The 19,473-nt window shown below is 60.7% G+C and overlaps 1 protein-coding gene across 3 annotated transcripts; it reads right to left on the bottom strand.

The window, feature by feature from the left end:
• Positions 1 to 4: 4 nt before the first annotated feature.
• Positions 5 to 18,444, bottom strand: KCNH3 (potassium voltage-gated channel subfamily H member 3). Of its 3 annotated transcripts, none has more exons than XM_014862901.3 (16): positions 18,225 to 18,444; positions 17,217 to 18,042; positions 15,566 to 15,799; positions 14,949 to 15,083; positions 13,887 to 14,020; positions 13,212 to 13,455; positions 12,676 to 12,833; positions 12,384 to 12,591; positions 8,270 to 8,551; positions 7,770 to 7,969; positions 7,039 to 7,288; positions 3,532 to 3,749; positions 2,200 to 2,531; positions 1,670 to 1,773; positions 935 to 1,011; positions 5 to 833 (listed from the first exon to the last, which is right to left on the bottom strand). In XM_014862901.3, exons 2-16 carry the CDS (start codon positions 17,290 to 17,292, stop codon positions 237 to 239), a joined length of 3,249 nt encoding a protein of 1,082 aa, XP_014718387.3. In that variant the 5' UTR covers positions 17,293 to 18,042; positions 18,225 to 18,444; the 3' UTR covers positions 5 to 236. The 3 variants fall into 3 exon arrangements, with proteins under 3 accessions (XP_014718387.3, XP_070351260.1, XP_070351261.1); XM_070495159.1 differs by having other exon boundaries at positions 15,566 to 15,795; XM_070495160.1 differs by having other exon boundaries at positions 17,569 to 18,042.
• Between the last annotated feature and the right edge of the window lie 1,029 nt (positions 18,445 to 19,473).

Here is a 19,473-nt window from a genome sequence, read left to right as displayed (position 1 = left end):
CTGAGGAGGGGCCCCAGGAGCAGGGGCCGAAGACTCCTAGCCCGGGGCCCGCCCCTGAGGCTCCAGCTCACCCTGTGAGTCGGGGGCCAGGCCCTCCTTGGCTCTTGGGCTCCCTGCCCTGAGCCAGCGGGCAGCACGAAGTCCCAGGGGGTGGCTGCTGCCCTTCCTCCACCCCACGGTTGGGCAGAGCCACAGATGGCAGCATGTCTGGCAACACTGAGTTCTGGGGCTGGCAGTCAGACCCCTGTGCCTTCTTCCTGGGTCCACTGGACTGTGCCAGAGCCATGGCAGCCAATAAGCACCATCTCCAGGCTATGGGGTTCCCAGGGCAGGGCCAGGCCCCCTGACCCTGGTGGGGGCTCTCCAGTGCTAGCAGCCTCAGCCTGGTTCACGGGCTCCGGGGGCCCAGTCCTAGCCCCTTCTTCAGGAGGCGGTGACCCAGGGGTGCTGGGCTCAGGGCAGAGTTCTCCTGAGCCAGGGGGCTCTGAGTCTGAGGTGGAGGTCCAGAAAGCTGTGGCTCGAGGCCATGGGGAGCTCTGAGATGCTGGGGGACCCCAGGGCCAGGGTGCCATGAGGGGAGGGGGCCCTGGACGAGGGTGGGGCCAGGTCCCACTCAAGACAGAACCAGCTGGGGGCTGCAGGCAGTAGGAGGACGCCCCAGTGTCCACACACAGGGGCTGCAGAAGCCCAGAGGTGCTGGCTGGGCGTGGCCCCTCTCCCGACACCCGAGGGCACGGGCCCTCCCCATGGGGTGCCAGGACAAGCTGCACAGCCTGGCGAAGTGACTGCAGTCCCTCGCGCATCTGCAGCACCTGCTCAGAGAGCTCCATCACCTTCGAGGGTGGGAGGGGGGCAAGGTCAGCATGGAGTCAGGACCGCAGCAGCAGCAGTGCTCACCTCCTCCCCTCCCTGCCTCCACCTTGCCCTCACCCACCGCCTGCTGAAGCTTGTCCAGCGTGTCCATGTTTCTTGCCTCGCTGGGCCCGAGTGGGACAGTGAGCAGGCCGTTCTCTGTGGACAGTAGGATGGGGTTATCAGCGGGGGCTGGTAAGAGGAGACAGACAGTGCGGGGTCCAGGCCTCTGCCCCAGTTGGCACAGACCACATTGGCCTGGCAGGGCCTGACGCCAGGAACGGCCACTTCCAGCCTTGCCGGAGTCACTGAATTCTGCCCAAACTGCTGGGGGCCTCAGGCACACTGCCGTGCGCTTTCTCCCTGAAGAAGCTGCTCTTTGTGCCTGTCTCTTGTTCTGTCCCCCAGGGACATGGACACTCCTGGGAGCTCATTACTTGGCCCACTATCAGGACAGCCCGGCCTGGCCAGGGGCGGCTTACAACTCTGCTCCCCAGCCCTTTATCCCCTCCACGAGCCAGACATTGTGCTAAGGGTCTTAGTGATATTAATCTTATTTAACATGCACAACAACCGTTTTACAGACAGGAAGCTGGGGCAAGAACCAAGGTCATGTTGCTGAGAGCTGACAGCAGAAGTCCATTCCCGTTCACAGCTACCTTCCGACACCAAGGTGCTAGTCTTAACCACCAAACTCCTCCACCCAAACCATGCAGGTGAGTGAGGGGAGGCGACTTCCAGGCAAAGTCTGTACTCTGCCAGTTTCTCAGAGGTTCATGGGGCAGAGGGGCCGCCCCACCAACCCGGGTCCCAGTACCTGGTCCAGGGGAGGGGCTGCTGCTACATTCTGGGCCAGACTGGACGCGGAAAGAGAACTTGGGCTGGTCAGACCCACAGCCGTCCTCAATGCCATCGACTACCCTGTGGACCCAGGCGCCAGGACAGCAAATCAGTCGACAGGCAGCCACCGCAGTGTTTCACGGGACAGGATGCCCCAGTGTCCACACACAGAGGCTGGAGGAGCCCAGAGCTGGGCCAGGGGGCTCGGGCCCCAAGAGAAAGGTAGGTGGTCCCTTCCCCTTGGAGCTTGCAGTTTCGCGGAGGAGCCAAGCTTGAGTACGTGGAACAGCAAGAGAGTTCTGAGCAGTGTATGGCCATGCACCTAATGGTGGGGTGGGGCAGCAGGGAGGTGGAGGAGTCAAGGAAGGCTTCCTGGAGAAGGTGGGCTTGGACCAGGCAGGCTGGGGGGATTAGGATGGAAGGACAGGCACCTAGGGCAGAGGTGAGCCTGGTGAGGACCCCCGCCCCCTCACCATCATCTCTGCCGTAGTGTAGTGGCCTACTCACCTGGGGCTCAGATCCGGGGGCACATTCCATGGCACAGGGGGCAGCCGCAGCCCCTCTAAGCTCCGAGGGTGAGCAGAGGGGCCAGCCTCAGCCTGTGAAGCCCCTGCCCTGCCTAGCCGCCCTCTGCCGCCCAGACGGGGCCGGGGCGCGGTTCGACGTGGGGATAGCAGCTTGGCGGCTGAGGATGAGGAGGTGCAGCCGGGGGACAGCAGAGGGCTGGAGGGCTCATCAGCTGGGGCTGGTGAGACTGTGGGGCCCTGCTCCCCGTTTGTCTCCTTCTCCTCCAGTGTGGACATGAGGGTGTTGTCGCCACTCAGGGAGCTGGTGTCTGCCTGGGGACAGTGGGGCACAAGGAACTAGCATGGATAGCCCCTCTCACCTCCCCCACCCAGGCCTCATCTTCCTGGGGGGAGGAGCCGTTTTTGTTAACAGGATACCCAGTATCTCTCACCCTGCGAGGAAGAGGCTCGTGGGGGAGGCTGCTTTTCTGCTGCCACCACGAAGCCACTAAGCCCCGGAGGTGCTCGTTCACTGCCCCTCAAAATTCTAGCCAAGTGTGGACACATCACTCATCTACTTGGTCCCTCGGCTAACTGAACTATCCAAGAGAACATTGTATTAAAAACTGGTTTGGAATTAGTGACATAAGCTGGGAAAATTCAAAAACCCCTCAGAGGGGGCCGAGTGGTTAAGTTCGTTCGCTCCGCTGCGGCAGCCCAGTGTTTCGCCAGTTCAAGTCCTGGGCGCAGACATGGTACCGCTCATCGGGCCATGCTGGGGCAGTGTCCCACATGCCACAGCTGGAAGGACCCACAGCTGAGAGTATACAACTATGTACCGGGGGACTTTGGGGAGAAAAAGGAAAAAATAAAATCTTTAAAAAACAAAACAAAACAAAACCCTCAGAGCAGTCCTGTTTTACCATGAAGCAGCAGGGGGCGCTGCAGGGCTCTCTTTAGAGGCAGCCTGGGGGGCTAGTGTGGGACACTGCCCAGCCCGACCCCGGGGTGTCAGCCCTCATCTGTGGCCTGCAGGCTCCTTATCTGGTACCAGTGGACTCGGCTTCCCACCCCTGACTTTGCTCTGCACGGGGCCAGGCTGTCTCAGATGGGCCAGGGTGAGCCGGGAGGGGTGGCTGAGCAGGCAGGGCTGGCCTCTAAAGCACTATGTGTGTGGGTGTGAAGGGGCAGGGACAGTGTAGACCTCCCACAACATGCGCAGGAGTGTTCACACCAGGCCATGTGCTGACACAACACCTCCACAAACCCTAGCCTCTGCCCACCAGGTTCCCCAGCCCACCAGTCCCTCCATGCATGCACCCAGCACCCTCACCTCCGCAGTGCCTCCACCAGCACCCAGGTTGTAGCTGAGCTCCCCCCGGAGTCCCCGGCTGAAGCGTGGGGCAAACTCAGGGTACAGCGCGAGGCTCTCATGCAGCCCGGCCAGCTGCAGACACTGCAGGACGCAGTACGTCAGCCCCTTGACATCGGCATTGGCCTTGACCACCTGCTCACGCCGGGGCAGCTCACAGCCGATCAGATCACCCTTCCCTGGGGAGAGGAAGCAGAGGTCAGCAAGCCTTGCCCCTCAGCCCTCAAGCAGGGAGGTAAGTGGAGGCTGCTGAGTGGGGCCTTTCCAGCCAGGCCCCCACTGTGGGCCTTGTGGCCAGAAGAGAGAGGAGCAGAGGGGCCTAGGCCCTGGCTGACCCTTGCTGCCTGCCTCACTGGCTCTTCAGACAGGCTTGGGGTAAGAACTCTGTGACTCGGGCGCTCAAACTCATTTGGGATCAAAACCACTGGGCTGAAACACATCCCAATTTTGGTGCTGAGACAACCAAGCAGCCACCAATTCTAACAGTTCCCACCTGCCTGTGGATCAGAATCCCCTGGGAAAGACTCCCAGGCCCCATCCCTACCTATAGAGTCCTAATATCCATGGGGGACCCCACAATCCGATGGTTTTCAAGCCCCACAGTGATTGAGGTGGAGCTTGTCCAGGCACCAGTGTGTGGAACCAGCAGGTTCGTGCCACAAGTGACACAGTGAAAATGTCAGGCAGCCACCTTACTTCATCTCCCGGAGCCCTGGTGCCTGGTCTGTACAATAGGTCCTGTAGTTAACTGAGATGGTGGTGCTTTCTTGATCTTACCAGCAGGTGTCAGTGGAGGGTTTCCCACCACTCAGCTGAGACTGCTGCCCCCTGGCTGACAGCAATTGTAAAATGGCATCAATCAGAGTCTGCATCCCTATGTTAGACAGGTTAAATTGCGGGGAAAAAATGTGTGTCTTCAAATCAATGCAATAGGGTGTCTCCCATCAGGGACATGGCGGGGATTAAGTGAGTTAGTGTAGATAACGTGCCTGACACACAGACAACCAATCCAAGTTCATTTCCTTCCCCTCCCTCCTGACAAGAGTCCCCGTAGGTCATTCCCAGCAGGGGTGGCATGCCGTTGGGGCTGGGGTCCCCAGCACTCACTGCCCCTCACAAGGCAGCTCAACCCACTGCCAGACAGTTCACAAGATTAGAAAGCGTCTCCTTCCCCTTCAGGAAAGAGACGGATGGCTGCCACCCTGCTGCCTCCCGCTGCCTCCAGAACTCACTGAGCTCGGAGCCCTCCTCTAAACGTTCGTGGACTTTTGCTTAAACTTCAGTGTACAACACATCGCTATTAAATCTTATTTTCTTGGTTTCAGGCCATCCTTCTGTTTCCTTCTGAGAACTGTTTGCATCTCAATGTGATCCTCTGAGGAATGAGCTCTTTCCCCTCATGTGTGTCATCTGGAAATAGGATGCACATGTATTTCTTGTCTTCATCCAAGAGATGAGATAAAAATGAGAAACAGGACAGGACCAAGGACGAAGTTCCGTGCCATTGGTCTCAGGGACCAGAGACTGCCCTCCAGGCTGGCATCTCAGCCAGAGCCTTCAGCTCGGCTCATCAAGATCCTCCCGGCACCGGCCCAGCACACCTCTCTTCGCCTTGCCCTTCCTCCCTCACAACTGACTTTGCACACAATTGGCTGTTGCTTCATACACAGAGGCGGGCAGAATCGACAGTGCTGGATGTATGGTGAGCCTTAGCTGTCGGGAGTAGGCAGGAAGTACCTGGATGTTCAACCAAGGAGGCAGGTGGGGGACGGGATGACGGCAAAGCAGAAAACCGGGTCATGGGGAACCAGGCATTCCTGGGGGTGTCCACAGCCACCAAGTCCACAGAGGAAACAGTCCATCCAGAGCATATGGGCAGGGCCAGGCTAGATCGAAGGTGGCATAAGTCCCAGTGCTAGGAACATTCTAGAGGCAGAGGCCTGGGTGCAGGCAGTGGCCATTCTTGAGGCTCCATCTTAATACCGAACATGGCTATTCTGAGACCCGGTGTCCGGGATCAGGGAAGAGATGCTCTAGCAGGACTCATGCCAGCTCCCAGCCACCCTGCTTCCTCGGCTCCAAGCTGAAAACCATCTGTTTAATAATCCACTTGACAATCTTGCTTTGGAGTGGCCAGTCTACAGTTGTCAAAATCTGCCTTTTTGCCCTTCTGGATCTCTCCAGGTCTCCATAATTTCTCAAGGGTTGCTGGCCATATGTGAGTGGCGGTAACTCCGTTTGCTCAGAGGCCTGGCGTAAACTGCATCCAGGCTCAGAAGCTGAACTCAAGGAACGATGCAAAGCGAAGGACGAAACAGCCTCTGGCCTCTCTCAGCTCCGAAACCACTTGGTATTTTTTCCTCCTCTTTCCTGTTGGAAGGTCATCTTCTTCAAGGGAGAGAGAGTGGACACACAGTAGCTGCTGGGCATCTGGCCTTCCTGGTTCTCCAGGTTAGTGACAAACCTCAGCCCCTCCAGGCGTCAGCTGTCCCCACGGTGAGTCTACAAGCGCTTGGCTGCCTGAGGATTCGGCTGTGGTGGGGGTGCCACCTCCCTTTCATCCCGTGTTCCATCCCGGGTGTGAGGCCCTTGATTACGCAGGCAGATCAGTGTTCCTGCCCTGTGCGTCACTGATGGGAGCCTGCCACAGCCCCGGAGCGTGCAGCCCTGAGGCTCCTGGAATGCTCGAATGTGCCTTCCTGAAGCCTACGGTGTGCGTCCAACCCCCTGAAATGGTGCCCTTCCTGCAGGACATGAGTCTCCCCAGAGCAGCGCCCCAAGACTGGCCTGCCAATTCCTTACCCTCAGAGCCTCAGTCTCCTACACAAAACAGGAGTGACGAGAGTTCCTGCCCCCTGGGTCTGGGAGGTTTGCTGAGATGAAACAGGTAAGCGGCTGGGCACAGGGCCAGGCGCTGTGAGACCCTGGGGTTAGCACTATGGTGACGTCAATCCCCCCACTGCATTTCTTTCTCCTTGTCTGGGGAATTGATCTCTCTTTTTCTGGCCAAGAAGGAAAGTACACATGCTGAGTTGGAACTCCACTGTCACCCTCACGCCCCTGGGCCTGCCCTGGGATCCGCCCTAGGATGGCAGCATCTCACCTCTCCAGGCCCAGCGGGAGCCCCACAGGATAGCTTGCGGCCCCCCTTTTCAGCCCAGCCTGCCTGAACACTCTCTCCAGCACTTCCATCCTCAGCATTTGATTTTCTTCCTTGACAGGAAGTGCTGCTCCCCGAGGGCCCCTCACAGACTAAAGGCTGGTCCCCAAACACTCGCCAGATCTTTTCCACCTCTTTGTGTTGTTACCTCGTGGTCACTGGGTCTGCTCTGAGCTTTGCCCAGGGCTCCATCCTGGCTGTTTCTCCCTGGGTGGCCTTGCCTGCATCCCCTCTCTGGTCTTTCTGCAGATGGGGCCACGGTTCCACCTGCCTCCCACAAGCCCCCACATTCTCCCACCCTCACATACCTAGGATGGCAAGCACTGTGCCGCCCTTGAGCACCTCCATGGAGCCGGAGCAGACGAAGTAGAGGGCCTGGAGGGCATCCCCTTGGTGGATGAGGTACTCGCCGGGCGTGCAGAAGGCAGGCCGCAGGGCCAGGGACAGCGCCCGCAGGCAGCCGCGGCTCGCCGCCTCAAACAGGGGCAGCTGCAGGACTTCCTTGTGCAGGTGCATGGCAATGTCTGCGCGAAGCTCGTCTGGGAGGCTCTGCAGCAGCTGCAGGTGGGGACCAGGTGGCAACAGTCAGGGGTTGTGGGGGCAGAGCGGTAGGCAGCCTCCAGCCAACCCCTTTCCACCCTGGTGGGCCTCTGGAGCAAGGGGAAGCATGGGAGGGACTCCTGCATAGCATCAAGCTCCACACAGGGTCCCATCAGTGAGGGGCTATCTCTGCCTCCCTCTCCATCACTTTAGACGCCCCCGCCCCTGCCCCCCATAAACAGCCCAGCTTTCTTCCTCCTGCCTCAGGCTTGGACATCAGTGAGCAGAGCCTCTTGACCTAACAAGGGTAGCGAGGGGCCTCCCAGCTTCTCGGCCACCCTCTGTCCCAGGCTGCTGTCCCCCCAGGAGAAAGCAGAGGCAGCGGGGCCAGAATTCTGCATCCCTTGCCCCTCCCCCAGCCCACTCCTGGGAATTTTGCCCAAGCGCACACCCTCGAGGGAGCCGAGGCTGAGAGGGCCAGACCTGGAGCCCTGCGCACCTCAGTGGTGTCAATGCCGTTGTTCACGGCCCAGGTCGCCTGGAAGTACTCGAGCATGCGCTGCTTGAGGGGCTTGGGGATGCGGTGGATGCGAATGTAGTCGCGCAGGTCGCGGGTGCGGCTATGATACAGAAAGCGGCGGGCGTACATGCGCTGGATGATGGCCGTCACGTTCCCAAATACCACCGCGTGCATCAGTGCTGGGGAAGGTGGCGAGAGGGGGTCACCTCCAGGACCGGCCTGGCCGGGCCTGACACCATGCTGGACAGGTCTGCCTCCCCTCTCCACATACTCCTACGCAAGGCACAGGGGCCGCAGTGTGGCATGGAGTCCTGCAGCCGAGTGGGCTCTCCCAGCCCTGGCCTCGTATTCCTAGGGCCCTTTAAAGCAGAAGTGCCTCTGGGAAGGACCTAGGGCCCCTGGGTGAGGTGAGGCGGGTGCGGCCGCCTGGGGCCAGAAGTCTAGGAGTGGGCAGGGACCAGGAGAGTGGCAGGCCTCACCGCCGATGAGCATGGTGCAGATGGAGAAGATCTTCTCCGTGTCCGTGTTGGCGGACACGTTGCCGAAGCCCACGCTGGTGAGGCTGCTGAGTGCGAAGTAGAGGGAGGTGATGTAGGCGCTGCGCAGGGACGGGCCGCCCAGGAGCTCCAGTCCCGTCCTGTTGGCCTCGCTGCTGCCGCTGCTACAGTTGTCACTCTGGCCAGAGCTGTTCCCCACAGCTGGGCTCCGGCCCACCAGGTAGTATGGGGTCTCCAGTCGGCGGGCCAGCTCCTGCAGCCAGCCTGGGGAGGGGGTGGGATAGCACTGCTGCACTGCGGTGCAGGTATCCCCCGGGGCGGGGGGCGTACGGATGCAGATCCACCCCCCGTGGCTTCCTGCCACTTTCCTCCTCTGCCAGCCCGGCTCAGCCCTAACCACCTCCTCAACCCTCAGCAAGACAAGCACATGAGGACAAGGCTGTCATCCTCCCAGCGGGCTTCTATGGTGCTGAGGATGCAGCAAGGAGCTTTTGGGCCTCTTCCCTGTAGCTGGCGCTAATCCCAGCGGTGGGCAACAGGCCCAGCTGGAGGGGGCAGAGGGACTGGCGGGGCCCACTGCACCAGCCACAGACTCGCCCCCAGGGCCGGGTGCGTGGGGCCACCTCCTCTGCCCTGTCCTCTCAGACTCCTCTTGCTCTTCCTCTGAGCTCGCCTGCTCCAGAAAGCCACCCCCCATTCAGCCTCACCCCTCCCACAACCACACAAATCACCTACCCTCACGCACACTGACATGGACATGTGCAGTGGACACCATTGAGGCTAACCATGTGCTCCACACAGTTGAGAGAACAAGGACATGTGCACTTGGGCACGTTCACAGGTGCACGGCTACAGCCACTCACACAGAAAAGGCCTGTGGACACTGGGGACAGGGACAAGGGTACACAGGTGCTCAGCCACTCGCACCCAGGTAGGGGACGGGACACACCTGCATGGACATGAGCTCACAGGTCAGGCCACAGACAGGCAGGCACCTGTGCACACACAGAGGGTCCTGAGCACACGTAGACACAGGCCGAAGAGGGCCAATCTCCCTGTCAACCCCACTTTCTCTGGCCTGGCCTTGGCAGGAGGAGGGAGCCATGGCTTCCCGAAGTCACTCTGAACCTAGCTGGGGGTTTGTGGCAGTTCCAGGGTGTTGGATGGGGGCCATGGGGAGCAAGGCACAGAGGGCAGGCGGGCTGAGGTAGAGTGGAAATCAGAGGGTGGGCTGCAGTGGAACCCACTTCTCCACATGCACTCTGTGTCTCCCGCCTCAGCACCACACCCCCCCCACTCCACACTCTCCCCAACACCTCACACACACGACTCCCTGCGGTCCCGATTCCCCTCCCCTCACCCACCCACCGTTCACTCAGCAACCTCACGCACGTGTGCCAGGAGCTGGGGGGACCCACAGGAGCTTGCTGCAGGGTGGGCCACATGTCAGAGGTACATACAGCCCAAGTGCCACACGGCAGGGCTCCAACCAAGGTGCTTTGGGCTAGAAGGCCTCCAGGAAGAGGGGACCTTGGTGCTAGGTCTCAGAGGATGGGTGGAGTTTTGATACAAAGAAACTCAGAGGAGGTCCTTCCCCACCTAGGAGAAGGCGCGGGCCAGCGTAGAGATGGAGACAATGGGCAAGGAGCTCTGCTTACCCCGAGTGTGGGGTTCACACGGGGGCATCAAATCCCAGGCTGAAGAAGTCGGGGAGATGTGTTAAGGGCTGAGCCAAGGTAAGGATTCAGCCCTGTACTTGAGGCGTGTGGTGAGAATGCACGGGAACAGGCAACACTTGTCAGTCGTTATTGAGTTGGGCCCCTGAGGTGACGCCGGTTGCCAGGTGAGGAGCGTGGGGGGCCATAGGGGCCAGAAGCAGGGGGACAAAGGGAGGGTGGCAGAGGGGCCTCTCCTCTCTGTCTTGGCCGTGGGGACATTGGCAGCTCCTGGAGCTGGTGGTGGGATGGTGCCTCCATGTGGGGAGGGTCAGGCTGGCAGAGCCTGTTCTGGAGGCTGGTGGCTTTCATACTGAGAGATGCCCTCAGCATTTAGCACAGTCTTTTGAAAATCCAGCTCATCTCCACCGGCCTAGTGGGAATCTGGAGCAGGAACTCTGTCCACAGCACGGGCAGTGGAGCAGAGGAACCAAGGCAAGGAAGCCACAGGAAGGCGCCTCCCGCCGACAGAGTGGGGCCAGCAGGGGGCTGCCCTCCCCACAGAGACCTCCCTTCCAGGGCTGGACTTTGGGAGGTCTGGGTATGGCTCCAACGCAGCTGGGGGGGAGTTTCCCCAGAGAAAGAAGGGAGAGATGATGATGTGAAGGACTTGGAGATGCCCCAAATGTGAACTAGGACCAGCCTCAAATAGGAGGAAACCACTCTGGAACTTGGGGTTCAAGGGTGAAAGAATCACCACATGTATCTGTAAAACAGCCAGCCCCCCACATCCCCATGTGCTCCCTGGTGAGGCTCAGAGCCCCTCTGGGAGCAAAAGGTGTTCTGAACGTCAGCTCAGCAGCCCCCATGAGGTGGTGAGAACAGAGGAGCCACATGGACGCAACACCCAGGGTGTCTGGGTCCTGTTGTGGAGCAAGGGTCCTGACCAGAGGATTTAGGGTCAGGGCTTTATGTCACCATTATCTATCTCCGGCCCTCTGACCATGTTCGCTGGGTGACTGTCTGACCCCAGAGCAGCTTCCACCACCTTCCCTCTGGGAAGGGCAGGCGCCAGGGAGCTGACACTGCCTGGAGCATCCCACTTCCGTGTGCTCAGCAACTAGAGCGCTCGGGGACCATCCAAGCGGGTCTCTGGTTGACACAGCAGTCTCCACGGCCTTGGCGAGGGAGAGATGGCTGGCAAGGAGCCTCCTCATCCCCAGGAACTGATCAGAGCAGGTTTCTAAGGCCAACCTGGATGCCTGGTGAGCCCCCCAGGAGCAGACGGTCCTGAGAGGCCGTCTGAGCAGCTGGCCTCCTGCCACTGGCTGGAACCGGCCCCAAAGGCCATCTGTGGGAAGTGGACAGGGCTGGAGGGCCTGGGGAAGAGAAGGCGCGTTCAGTTTTGGAGCTGTGGAGTCTGGAGGGTTAGAAACAGCCAGAACAGAATGGTTTGGAGTTAGAGGGAGACAGGACGGAAGTTGGGCTGTGGTGGCGCCATGGAATGGCCAAGGGAGAACAAGCAGAGGCCAAGGAGAGATTGAGGAAAGCCTGGAACTGGGAGGGGTGGGGGAAGGAGGAGGCAGGGCAGGGGGCAGAGCATTTCCAAGAAGCCCGGCTGGCAGGGTCAGGTGCTACAGGGACTTCAAGGGGCTGAAGATTTGGTCCTAGAAGGTCACCGTGACCTTCTGGGTGACATTTTGGGATGAGGGGTGGGGGTGGAAGCCCTCCTGGCAGGAGTTAAGACGTGAGTGGGAGGTGAGCAGAAGGAGGAGCTGTGGAAGTGGAGGTGAACTGAAGGAGAGCGAAGGCGCTGCTGGGACAGCGAAAAAGGCCATGTTTTAGGGTAGGGGCGCTGAGAAGCAGCTGAGAGAGATGCGGGCGGGCTGGAAGTGACAAGAGTGGAGAAGGGGCCTCAGCAGCCAACGTGGTGGGAGCGAGCTTTGGAGAGGGTGGTGAGAAAGTGCCAGGCATCAGAGGAACCCAGGAGGGCAGCAGCTCCCTGCACAGCCTCCTCCTGAGAGGGGTGAGGCTACCAGCCAGGCGGGGGCTTGAAAAATGTAACAAAAATTTGGCCACGTGGAGGCCATAATGGGTGAATGGGACTCCCCCAGGCAGCCCACTACTCTTTCTCCACAATGCCTGGCTGCTGGGGAACAGGCCTGCCTTAAGGTGGTGGCTCTGTTACACTCACATCTACACACACACATTAGCCCCCACATTCTTCTTGCAAACACATGCCTCCTTGCACACATGCCCCCTGACACACACACATGCAGAGTCGGACATGGATCTCTGATACCTTGTGTCAGCTCACAGACATAGCCTGATAGACGCAAGCCTGCTCTCATGTGTCCCCGACACACGCACACTCAAGCAGACATATTCCTCTGGCACGTATGTACGCACACACACCCCTCCACACGGGGAGCCTCCGGTACCGATCTCGGGCAGCTCAGACGCGCTGCTCTCGATCTCCCGCTGGCCGATGTAGAACCACACGCAGGCCACCCAGTGGGCAAGCAGGGCAAACACGGCCATGAGCAGCGTCAGCACCACGGCGCTGTACTGCGAGTAGCGGTCCAGCCGCGGGAGCAGGCGCAGCAGCCGCAGCAGCCGCACCGTCTTCAGCAGGTGGGCCCCAAAGTACTGGGGGGTGGGGACAGAGGGTGGTCACCCCCAGGTCGGCCCGCCTGTCCCGCCCCAAAGCCCACCCAGCCCAGCCACACTGACCACGTTGACCTTGAAGGCATGGAGCAGGTCGAAGGGCAGCGCCGCGATGACATCCAGCAGGAACCAGGTGGTAACGTAGTGGAGGCAAATGGACTTTGGGGCAAACACCACCTGGCCTGACTTGGACACGAACGTGGTGCGGAAATTCAGCACAATGTCTGCGGGAAGTGGGGGCGGGAGTGAGCATGGGGTGCGGGAGGAGCCGCTCTTTACTGGGCACCTGCTCAGTATTTGATGCTGTCCAAGGCTCTTTCCATGTATCACCTCATTCTCACAGTAACCAACATTGTTATGCCTACTTGACGGAAGGAGAAACTGAGGCTTGGAGAGGCCACGACTGGCTCATATGACCCGTTCCTTGCAGAGACTTGTTTGGAACCTGCAGGGTTCCGAGGTCTGATTTTGAAGCCCACAGGTCACCAACAGCGGGCGGGCAAGGGAGACACTTGTGGGGCACTGGAGCCATGCAGACGTCCCCATCAAAGCCCAGGGGGCGCCCGGCATAGGGTGGGGAGGGAGGCACAGAGCGCACATACCGAGAATGAAGAGGACCTCCACAGCCAGGTCGCAGACGCTGGGGGGACCGCGGGCGGCGCTGGGCTCCCGGGCTGTGCTCACGCACACGCTGTAGGGCACGGTGACGGCCACGTAGAGAGTGGCGAGCAGGATGAAGCCGTCCCAAGTGGCCCTCAGCGCCCCACAGTGCAGCAGGATGAAGGGTGACTTCCGGATGGCGGCTACTTTATACTCGGGCAAGTTTGGCTTCTCCCCAAACACCCCCTGAGTGAGGCAGGGCGGTCAAGGCAGGGAGCACAGGACATTGGCACAGGCTGAGTTTGGATGGTGTCCGGGACAGGCATCCACCTCCCTTCCCTCCCTGCACTCTCAGAGCAACCTCTGTCATAGTCATTAGAGTCCCCGTGTTATAGATCAGAAAACTGAAGATCAGCTAGGTCAAGTGACTTAGCTGAGGTCACACAGCTGCTTAGGGGAGGAGCCCGGATCGAGCCCATCTGACCCTAAGGCCAAGACTCTCCTCTATACATTTGATGGATCAGGCATTCCCTCCCTCAGCAACAGCCCCAATGCCGGTGGGGCCTGGGCAGCCCCCTGGACATTCTCTCTGTGGAGGGCTCAGTTCCCCTCCTCTATCTCCTCAGCCTGCCCTACCCTGCCCCACCCCCAAACACACACCCTAGTGCGCACTCCACCTTATTGAGCTTGTGCTTGCCCTTGGGCTGCTTCTGCAGGTGCCCAGACAGGTGGTAGAGCACAGCCCGGCTCCGCCGCCGGTTGGCATTGAAGCCTTTGGCTCCTGCCCGGCCATATCGGCGCCGGCCACCGCCTGCAAAAGAAGAGGGGTTCGTGAGGATGATGGGAGGAGCGCCCACACACACAGCACAGGGTCTTGGGTGTAGGACAGCAGTTGCTGCTCTGTGGACTGGTCTGGCTCATTGACTGCTGGGGGCTCTGACACTCCTCACTTCCTAGGGTCACTCGCCGACCCCAGCAATGGGCAGACCTGTGGGTGCTTACAGACACCACTCCCAGCCAGCTTCCAGGAGAAGGAGGTCTGCCCCAAGGCAAGGCAGGAGAGGCCTCCACAGGGAAAGGCCTGGGTGAGGAGCCGGGAGGGGGTTCCCGGGGTGGGGGGTGCTGAGCAAGCAGGAGACCATCAGCAGAGTTGAGGGAGCTCAGAGAAAGAACCCAGGGGTCCAGGTACAGGGGCCACTGGAGCCTTACATCATGGAGGGCTGACCCAGGCCTGGGGGTGGAGGAATGGAGAGAACCCCCAGCATCCTCAAGTGGCAAAGAGCCTTGGAGCAGCTTCTGATGACAGCTGTCTGAGCTGTCCAAAGGCCTGTCCCAGCCCTTGGAGGATACAAGAAGGGACAGACCTCACGGGCTTAGGTGAGGGCTTCGGCCAGGCCGCCCCAGGCAGGTTTGTGTGAGGAAAAGGCTCCAGGTGGGCTTGGCTCAGCCTCACTAATTGTCAGGAGATGGTACCTCACAGGCAGGAGTGGATTTGTCTACTTTCAGACTCTTAGTAAAGCTGACTTCAAAACGCCAACTTTGTCTCAACTGGTCTATTTGGAAACACACTTTCCATACCTGGGCAGCACAGGCCTCTCAGCCAGCAGAGTGGCAATGAGTCCAGGAGGGGTGGGGGGACCCACGAGCCCACACTGGGTGCCAAGGCCCCACCCGCCCAGGCCTGAGGTACCCAACACCCCAGCCACAGCAGCGAAATCAACAGCCCCACCGGCACCCACCTCTCTCCTTCCAGTTGTCGGGGCCCCCTCGGTTCTTGGTGTCACTGATGTCCTTGTGAGAGACCAGGAAGAGGGCCACCTCCCCTTTCTCGTTCTTTATGGGTATCACATCCAGAAGACACCAGAATGGGAGCCCTGGGCACAAAGACAGACTCAGCCCGGCTCTCATTCTCCGCCCTGCCCAAGGCAACAGGGACTCCAGTGACACCCCTGGCCAAGACACAAGCAGGCTTGGGGCTTTCCTCGGAGCGGAGTGGCATCCTGGCTCCGCTCAGGACAGGGCTTGATGGAACAGGGCAGGAGAAGGCAAGGGAGAGCAAGGTGACCATCAGACATGTGTGTCCATTGATCTGTCCTGCTGACATGGGGACATTTTTCTGCTGGGGTGGGAAACCCAAGATGGGAGACTGAGCAGAGGCTGAGGCTGTGGTGAGGATGGAAGAGAGGAGGGGTCGGGGCAAGAGGTGAGGTGGAGGCAGAGGAGATGGGTATGTAGGAAGATGGGATGAGAAGGGAGACGCAGACAACGAGAACGGAAAGGAGGGACAGTGGATGGGGTGGGTGCCAGGCTTGGTGAAACCGGACAGGTGAGGCGGGCTGGCCAGGTGGCCCCTCACCGCTCTTCCGGTACAGGATCAGCTCTGCCTTGAACTCCTTGTGCTCATCCAGGGCCTTGCGGATCTGCTGGCGGACGAGCTCACTGGTGTCTGGCCCATAGAGGAAGGAGCAGGCGCAGCCCCGCTGCATGACCTCAGCCCGGGAGAAACCCGTGAGGTCGCAGAAGCCATCAGAGCAGTAGACCACGGGGAAGAGCCCTGCCACCTGGGCGTTGCCCAGCACGAAGTTACTGTCTGCAAGAGAGCACCTCTCAGAGGAGCGTGGGGTAAAGGGGCATGGGGTCACCCCTCCTTTCCCAAATGCCTGCAACCAAAGGGTGGGTATTAGAAATCCCAGGAATCCTGCATGTGTGTGTGTTCGGGGGGCAGGCAGGAGCTGTTTATGACCAGGAATCAGTGCGTCACCTGTGTGTCAGTGCCCTGCAAGGGCCCACTCCTAGCAGCATGATATGAACGCATTGGAGAATCAGCATGGGTGAGCCTGAGGTTGGTAACTGCGGCCCTGTGTGGGCATTGTGCCCTCTGGAGTGTGTCCTGAGCAGCCTGGGGTAAGGGGCGGGGTTGAGGAGGCCCAAAGGAGGACTGCAGGCCTAGCTCTAGGCCAGCCTCAGCCCCACCTCTACCTCTGCCAGGCTCACTCACCAGCCAGGTACCCACGCTGGCTGTCTGGCTCCTGGCACTGGGCCCCACCTGGACTGGGAGGCCGTCAAAGCCACCATCCATTCTGCACTCTCTGTTTGAGCCCCAGCTGCCTGACCTGGCTCAGGAATTAGTGAACGTGATGGAGAATTGGGGTGTAAGAATGATAGCTGAACCTCAGAGCCTGGAGCCAGGAATGTATTGGGGAGTCGGGGGCGCTGAATCAGCAGGCTGCAGGAGCCAAGCACACAGCAAAGCAGATGGAGAAGCCTGGGGGGCGGGTGTTGGGGGTGGGGGGCCCATCCGGAACCGAGACTGAGACCATAGAAGACGTTAAGTAGAGAGCTGGGAAGCCCCACTGGGGGCAAGTGTGAGGGAGTAGGAGAAGGGAGGGCCTTTCATGACTTGCCCTGTGCTCAGGACCTCAGGAACCCAGGATCCAGAAGCTCTGGTGGGAGCTTCCAAACTTCCCTAGTCTGAGTGGGAGTCCCCAGACCTATCTTTTTGGGGCTAGAGGGCTCCGTGGGTTTAGGCTGTGAGGTGAGCTTGGACAGTGCGCTCCTGAGTCCCGCCTACTCCATCTGGTTTGCTAATCTCTTTTCCAAATCTGATTTTTGAGCCCTCCGGGCTGTCCCTGAGTACCACTTCCCTGCCTCCCCTGGACTCTGCCAGTTCGAGGGTAGTTGGTCGGATAGCGCCAGACGCAGGGATGGGATGGATTAGACTGACTAGGTGGGGTTCACGCCCTAGCGAACAGACTGCATCCTGGGCCCAAACCCGGACACTTCTGGCCGTTTTGCCTGGCCTGGGGTAGTGTTGACTCCGAACCTTTCGGAGAGACGGCGTCTGGAAGGAGATGGTGGTCCCAGCTAAAAACGGGGAGCAGGGGTGAGGGGGAGAAGGGAGGGAAAGAGCAGGAGGGCGCCAGGCCGAGATGTAGGGTGCAGGGCCGGCGGGAACCCTGGCAAGGGACAGCTCGTCCGCGAGCCAGTGGGGCGAGGGTCGGACTCACGCGTGCCGTCGAAGCGCGTGGCGATGGTGTCCAGGAAGGTGTTCTGCGGCGCCAGGAGTCCCCGCATGGCCGGCATCTTAGGCGGCCGTGGCCGCCCGCCCCATGCCTCCGGGGCGCGGGGACTCAGCGCCGGGGGAGGGCGCCCAGCTAGGCCGCCCCCCGCCGGGCCCCGCGCCCCCTAGCGCGGCCGTCGGAGGGCAATGCCCACCCCGGGCTCGCAGGCCCCGCCAGCCGCCCGCGCGCAAGGGGGCGTCCCCGCCGTCGGGGCCCGGAGCATGGCGCGCGGCCCCTTGCGCCCTGGCCGCCCACGAATCCCGGGCTACGGGCCCTTCGCCCGCGGCGCTCTCTGCACCTTCGGCTCGCGGCGGCGGCGGCTCCCGTTTCGGCTGCGGGTCGGCTCCGGCTCGGGCTCCGCGTCCCCGCAGCTCCCTCCGTCTGTCGGGGAGAAGCTGCAGCCTCCTTCCCTCCCTCCCGCGCCCGCCGCCTGCACCGGGGTAACCATGGAGACGGGGCACACCCAGGCAGGGCCGCCTTCTTAAAGGGACAGGCCACCCGCCGAGGGATTCTCCCTCCCCTCGGGACCTCGGTGGGGGCAGGGGAGGTGGCGCCCCCCCATCCCCGCCAAGCGGGCCTCCGGGGCCGCCCCACCCGCCCCTCGGAGAACGACGTGCGAGCGCCTGGTCCCGCTCCGGTGACTCAGCCGCAGGGGCGAGGCGTCTTTCTCTGCAGCAGGAGGGTTCTCCGAGAGCCTCGCAGCCTCTCCTCCCCCGGAGAGACCTGAGAAGAGCTCAGGGCCGGGGGTGTCTGTTTTAGAAGATGCTTTCCCCTAGGAAAAATGTAATGGGAGAGGGGGCTGGGCAATTAGGCGGAGGTAGTGAAGGCCAGGTAGTTGGCGGAGGTAAAGGCCTCTAGAGGGGCTCCAACTCCACAGAGGAAGTCTAAAAGGAGACTGAGGGGTGGGGAGGTCTGAACACAGCTTCTGGGCATCCGCGCCTTTCTCAGCCTCACCTTGACCCTCTGGAAAATGGATCGAGCCATCACTAGGAGATGCCGCGGCAGGCAGGAGCCGTCAGAAAATTGGAGGGTGGGTAGCCCCGGGAGTACGGTTCAGACGTTCTCCCTGTGCCCTCGGGGTGGAGGCGGGCAGAGGGGAAGTCCCAGACCCTTTGTTTCACCCTTGGATTTCTCTCTGTTATTTGTCACCTTTTGCCGCTCCCAGGCTGCGCTAGAGGGTCAGGTCGCAAATACAGGGGACAGGAGACGTCAGACGCTGGGAAAAACTTCCCAACCTTGCGCAGGTGAGTCCCTGCGAGCCGGGAGTGAGGAGGACCGAGGCTCTGCTCCCCCACACCCTTCACTCCTAGAGAATTAAGCTCTGCGCTGAAAGGGGGGCTGCCGAGGGAGGGGTGGCTGCAGGGACCCTCTCGGGTGAGGGGGTGGGGAGGAGGGGCCGGGCGGGGCGGGGCGGAGCCCGGCCCGGGGCGGCCGTCGCTTGCTCGTCTCCCGCGCCGCTTCGGTCCCCAGCCTTGCGCTGCCAGCGCCGCTCCTCCTCCCTCCCACGGTTTGCCAGCGAGCGCGGCTACCGCCCGCGCCCAGGGGAGCCGCCGGGGCCAAAACAGCAATTTGTTCCTGAACGAGAGAAGCGGGTAGCTCAGCACCCCCACCCTTCTAGGAGACACATCCACAGTCACCAGCATCGGAAAGAAAGAATGTCCCCCGCTCCACCCACCCCTCATCAGCGACGAGGGCCAAAGCTCCAGGCACCTGTATTAAAATGAGCCGGTGCTTTGGAGGAAAGAGAGGAAGAGCCCCGCTCCCCTAGTCCTCTGAACCCTGGAATCCCGCTCCCAGGAAGAATGACCCGAAGGAGTCTGCAGAGCATGCTCCCCCCCCCCCCACACACACACCCCAACCTGGGTCTTGGGCTGCAAAGTCCCCTCCCCTGGCCACTCATCTATGCCCCTCCTGGCGAAGTTCAAGCATTCCACTAAGGAGAGTACAGTTTAGGGGTCAGCTCACTTTGAGACAGGAGAAGCTGTGATGAAAGCACCCACCAGCCTGGGAACCAGGCTCCCTAGGTTTGAATATAGCCATGGCACCTGCTGTCTGATTTTCCTTCTGACTCAATTTTTCTCATTTGTGAAATGGGGGTGATAATAGCTACGTCAGAGGGTTGTTAGGAGGACTAGATGAGTAAAGGATCTAGAACAGTGTGTGACATTTGCATCATGTAAATGTTTATTGTCTGATTTTGAAT

Source organism: Equus asinus, chromosome 22, assembly GCF_041296235.1.
Source record: "Equus asinus isolate D_3611 breed Donkey chromosome 22, EquAss-T2T_v2, whole genome shotgun sequence".
NCBI classification, from domain to species: domain Eukaryota; kingdom Metazoa; phylum Chordata; class Mammalia; order Perissodactyla; family Equidae; genus Equus; species Equus asinus.
This window is presented reverse-complemented; position numbering and strand designations above follow the sequence as displayed.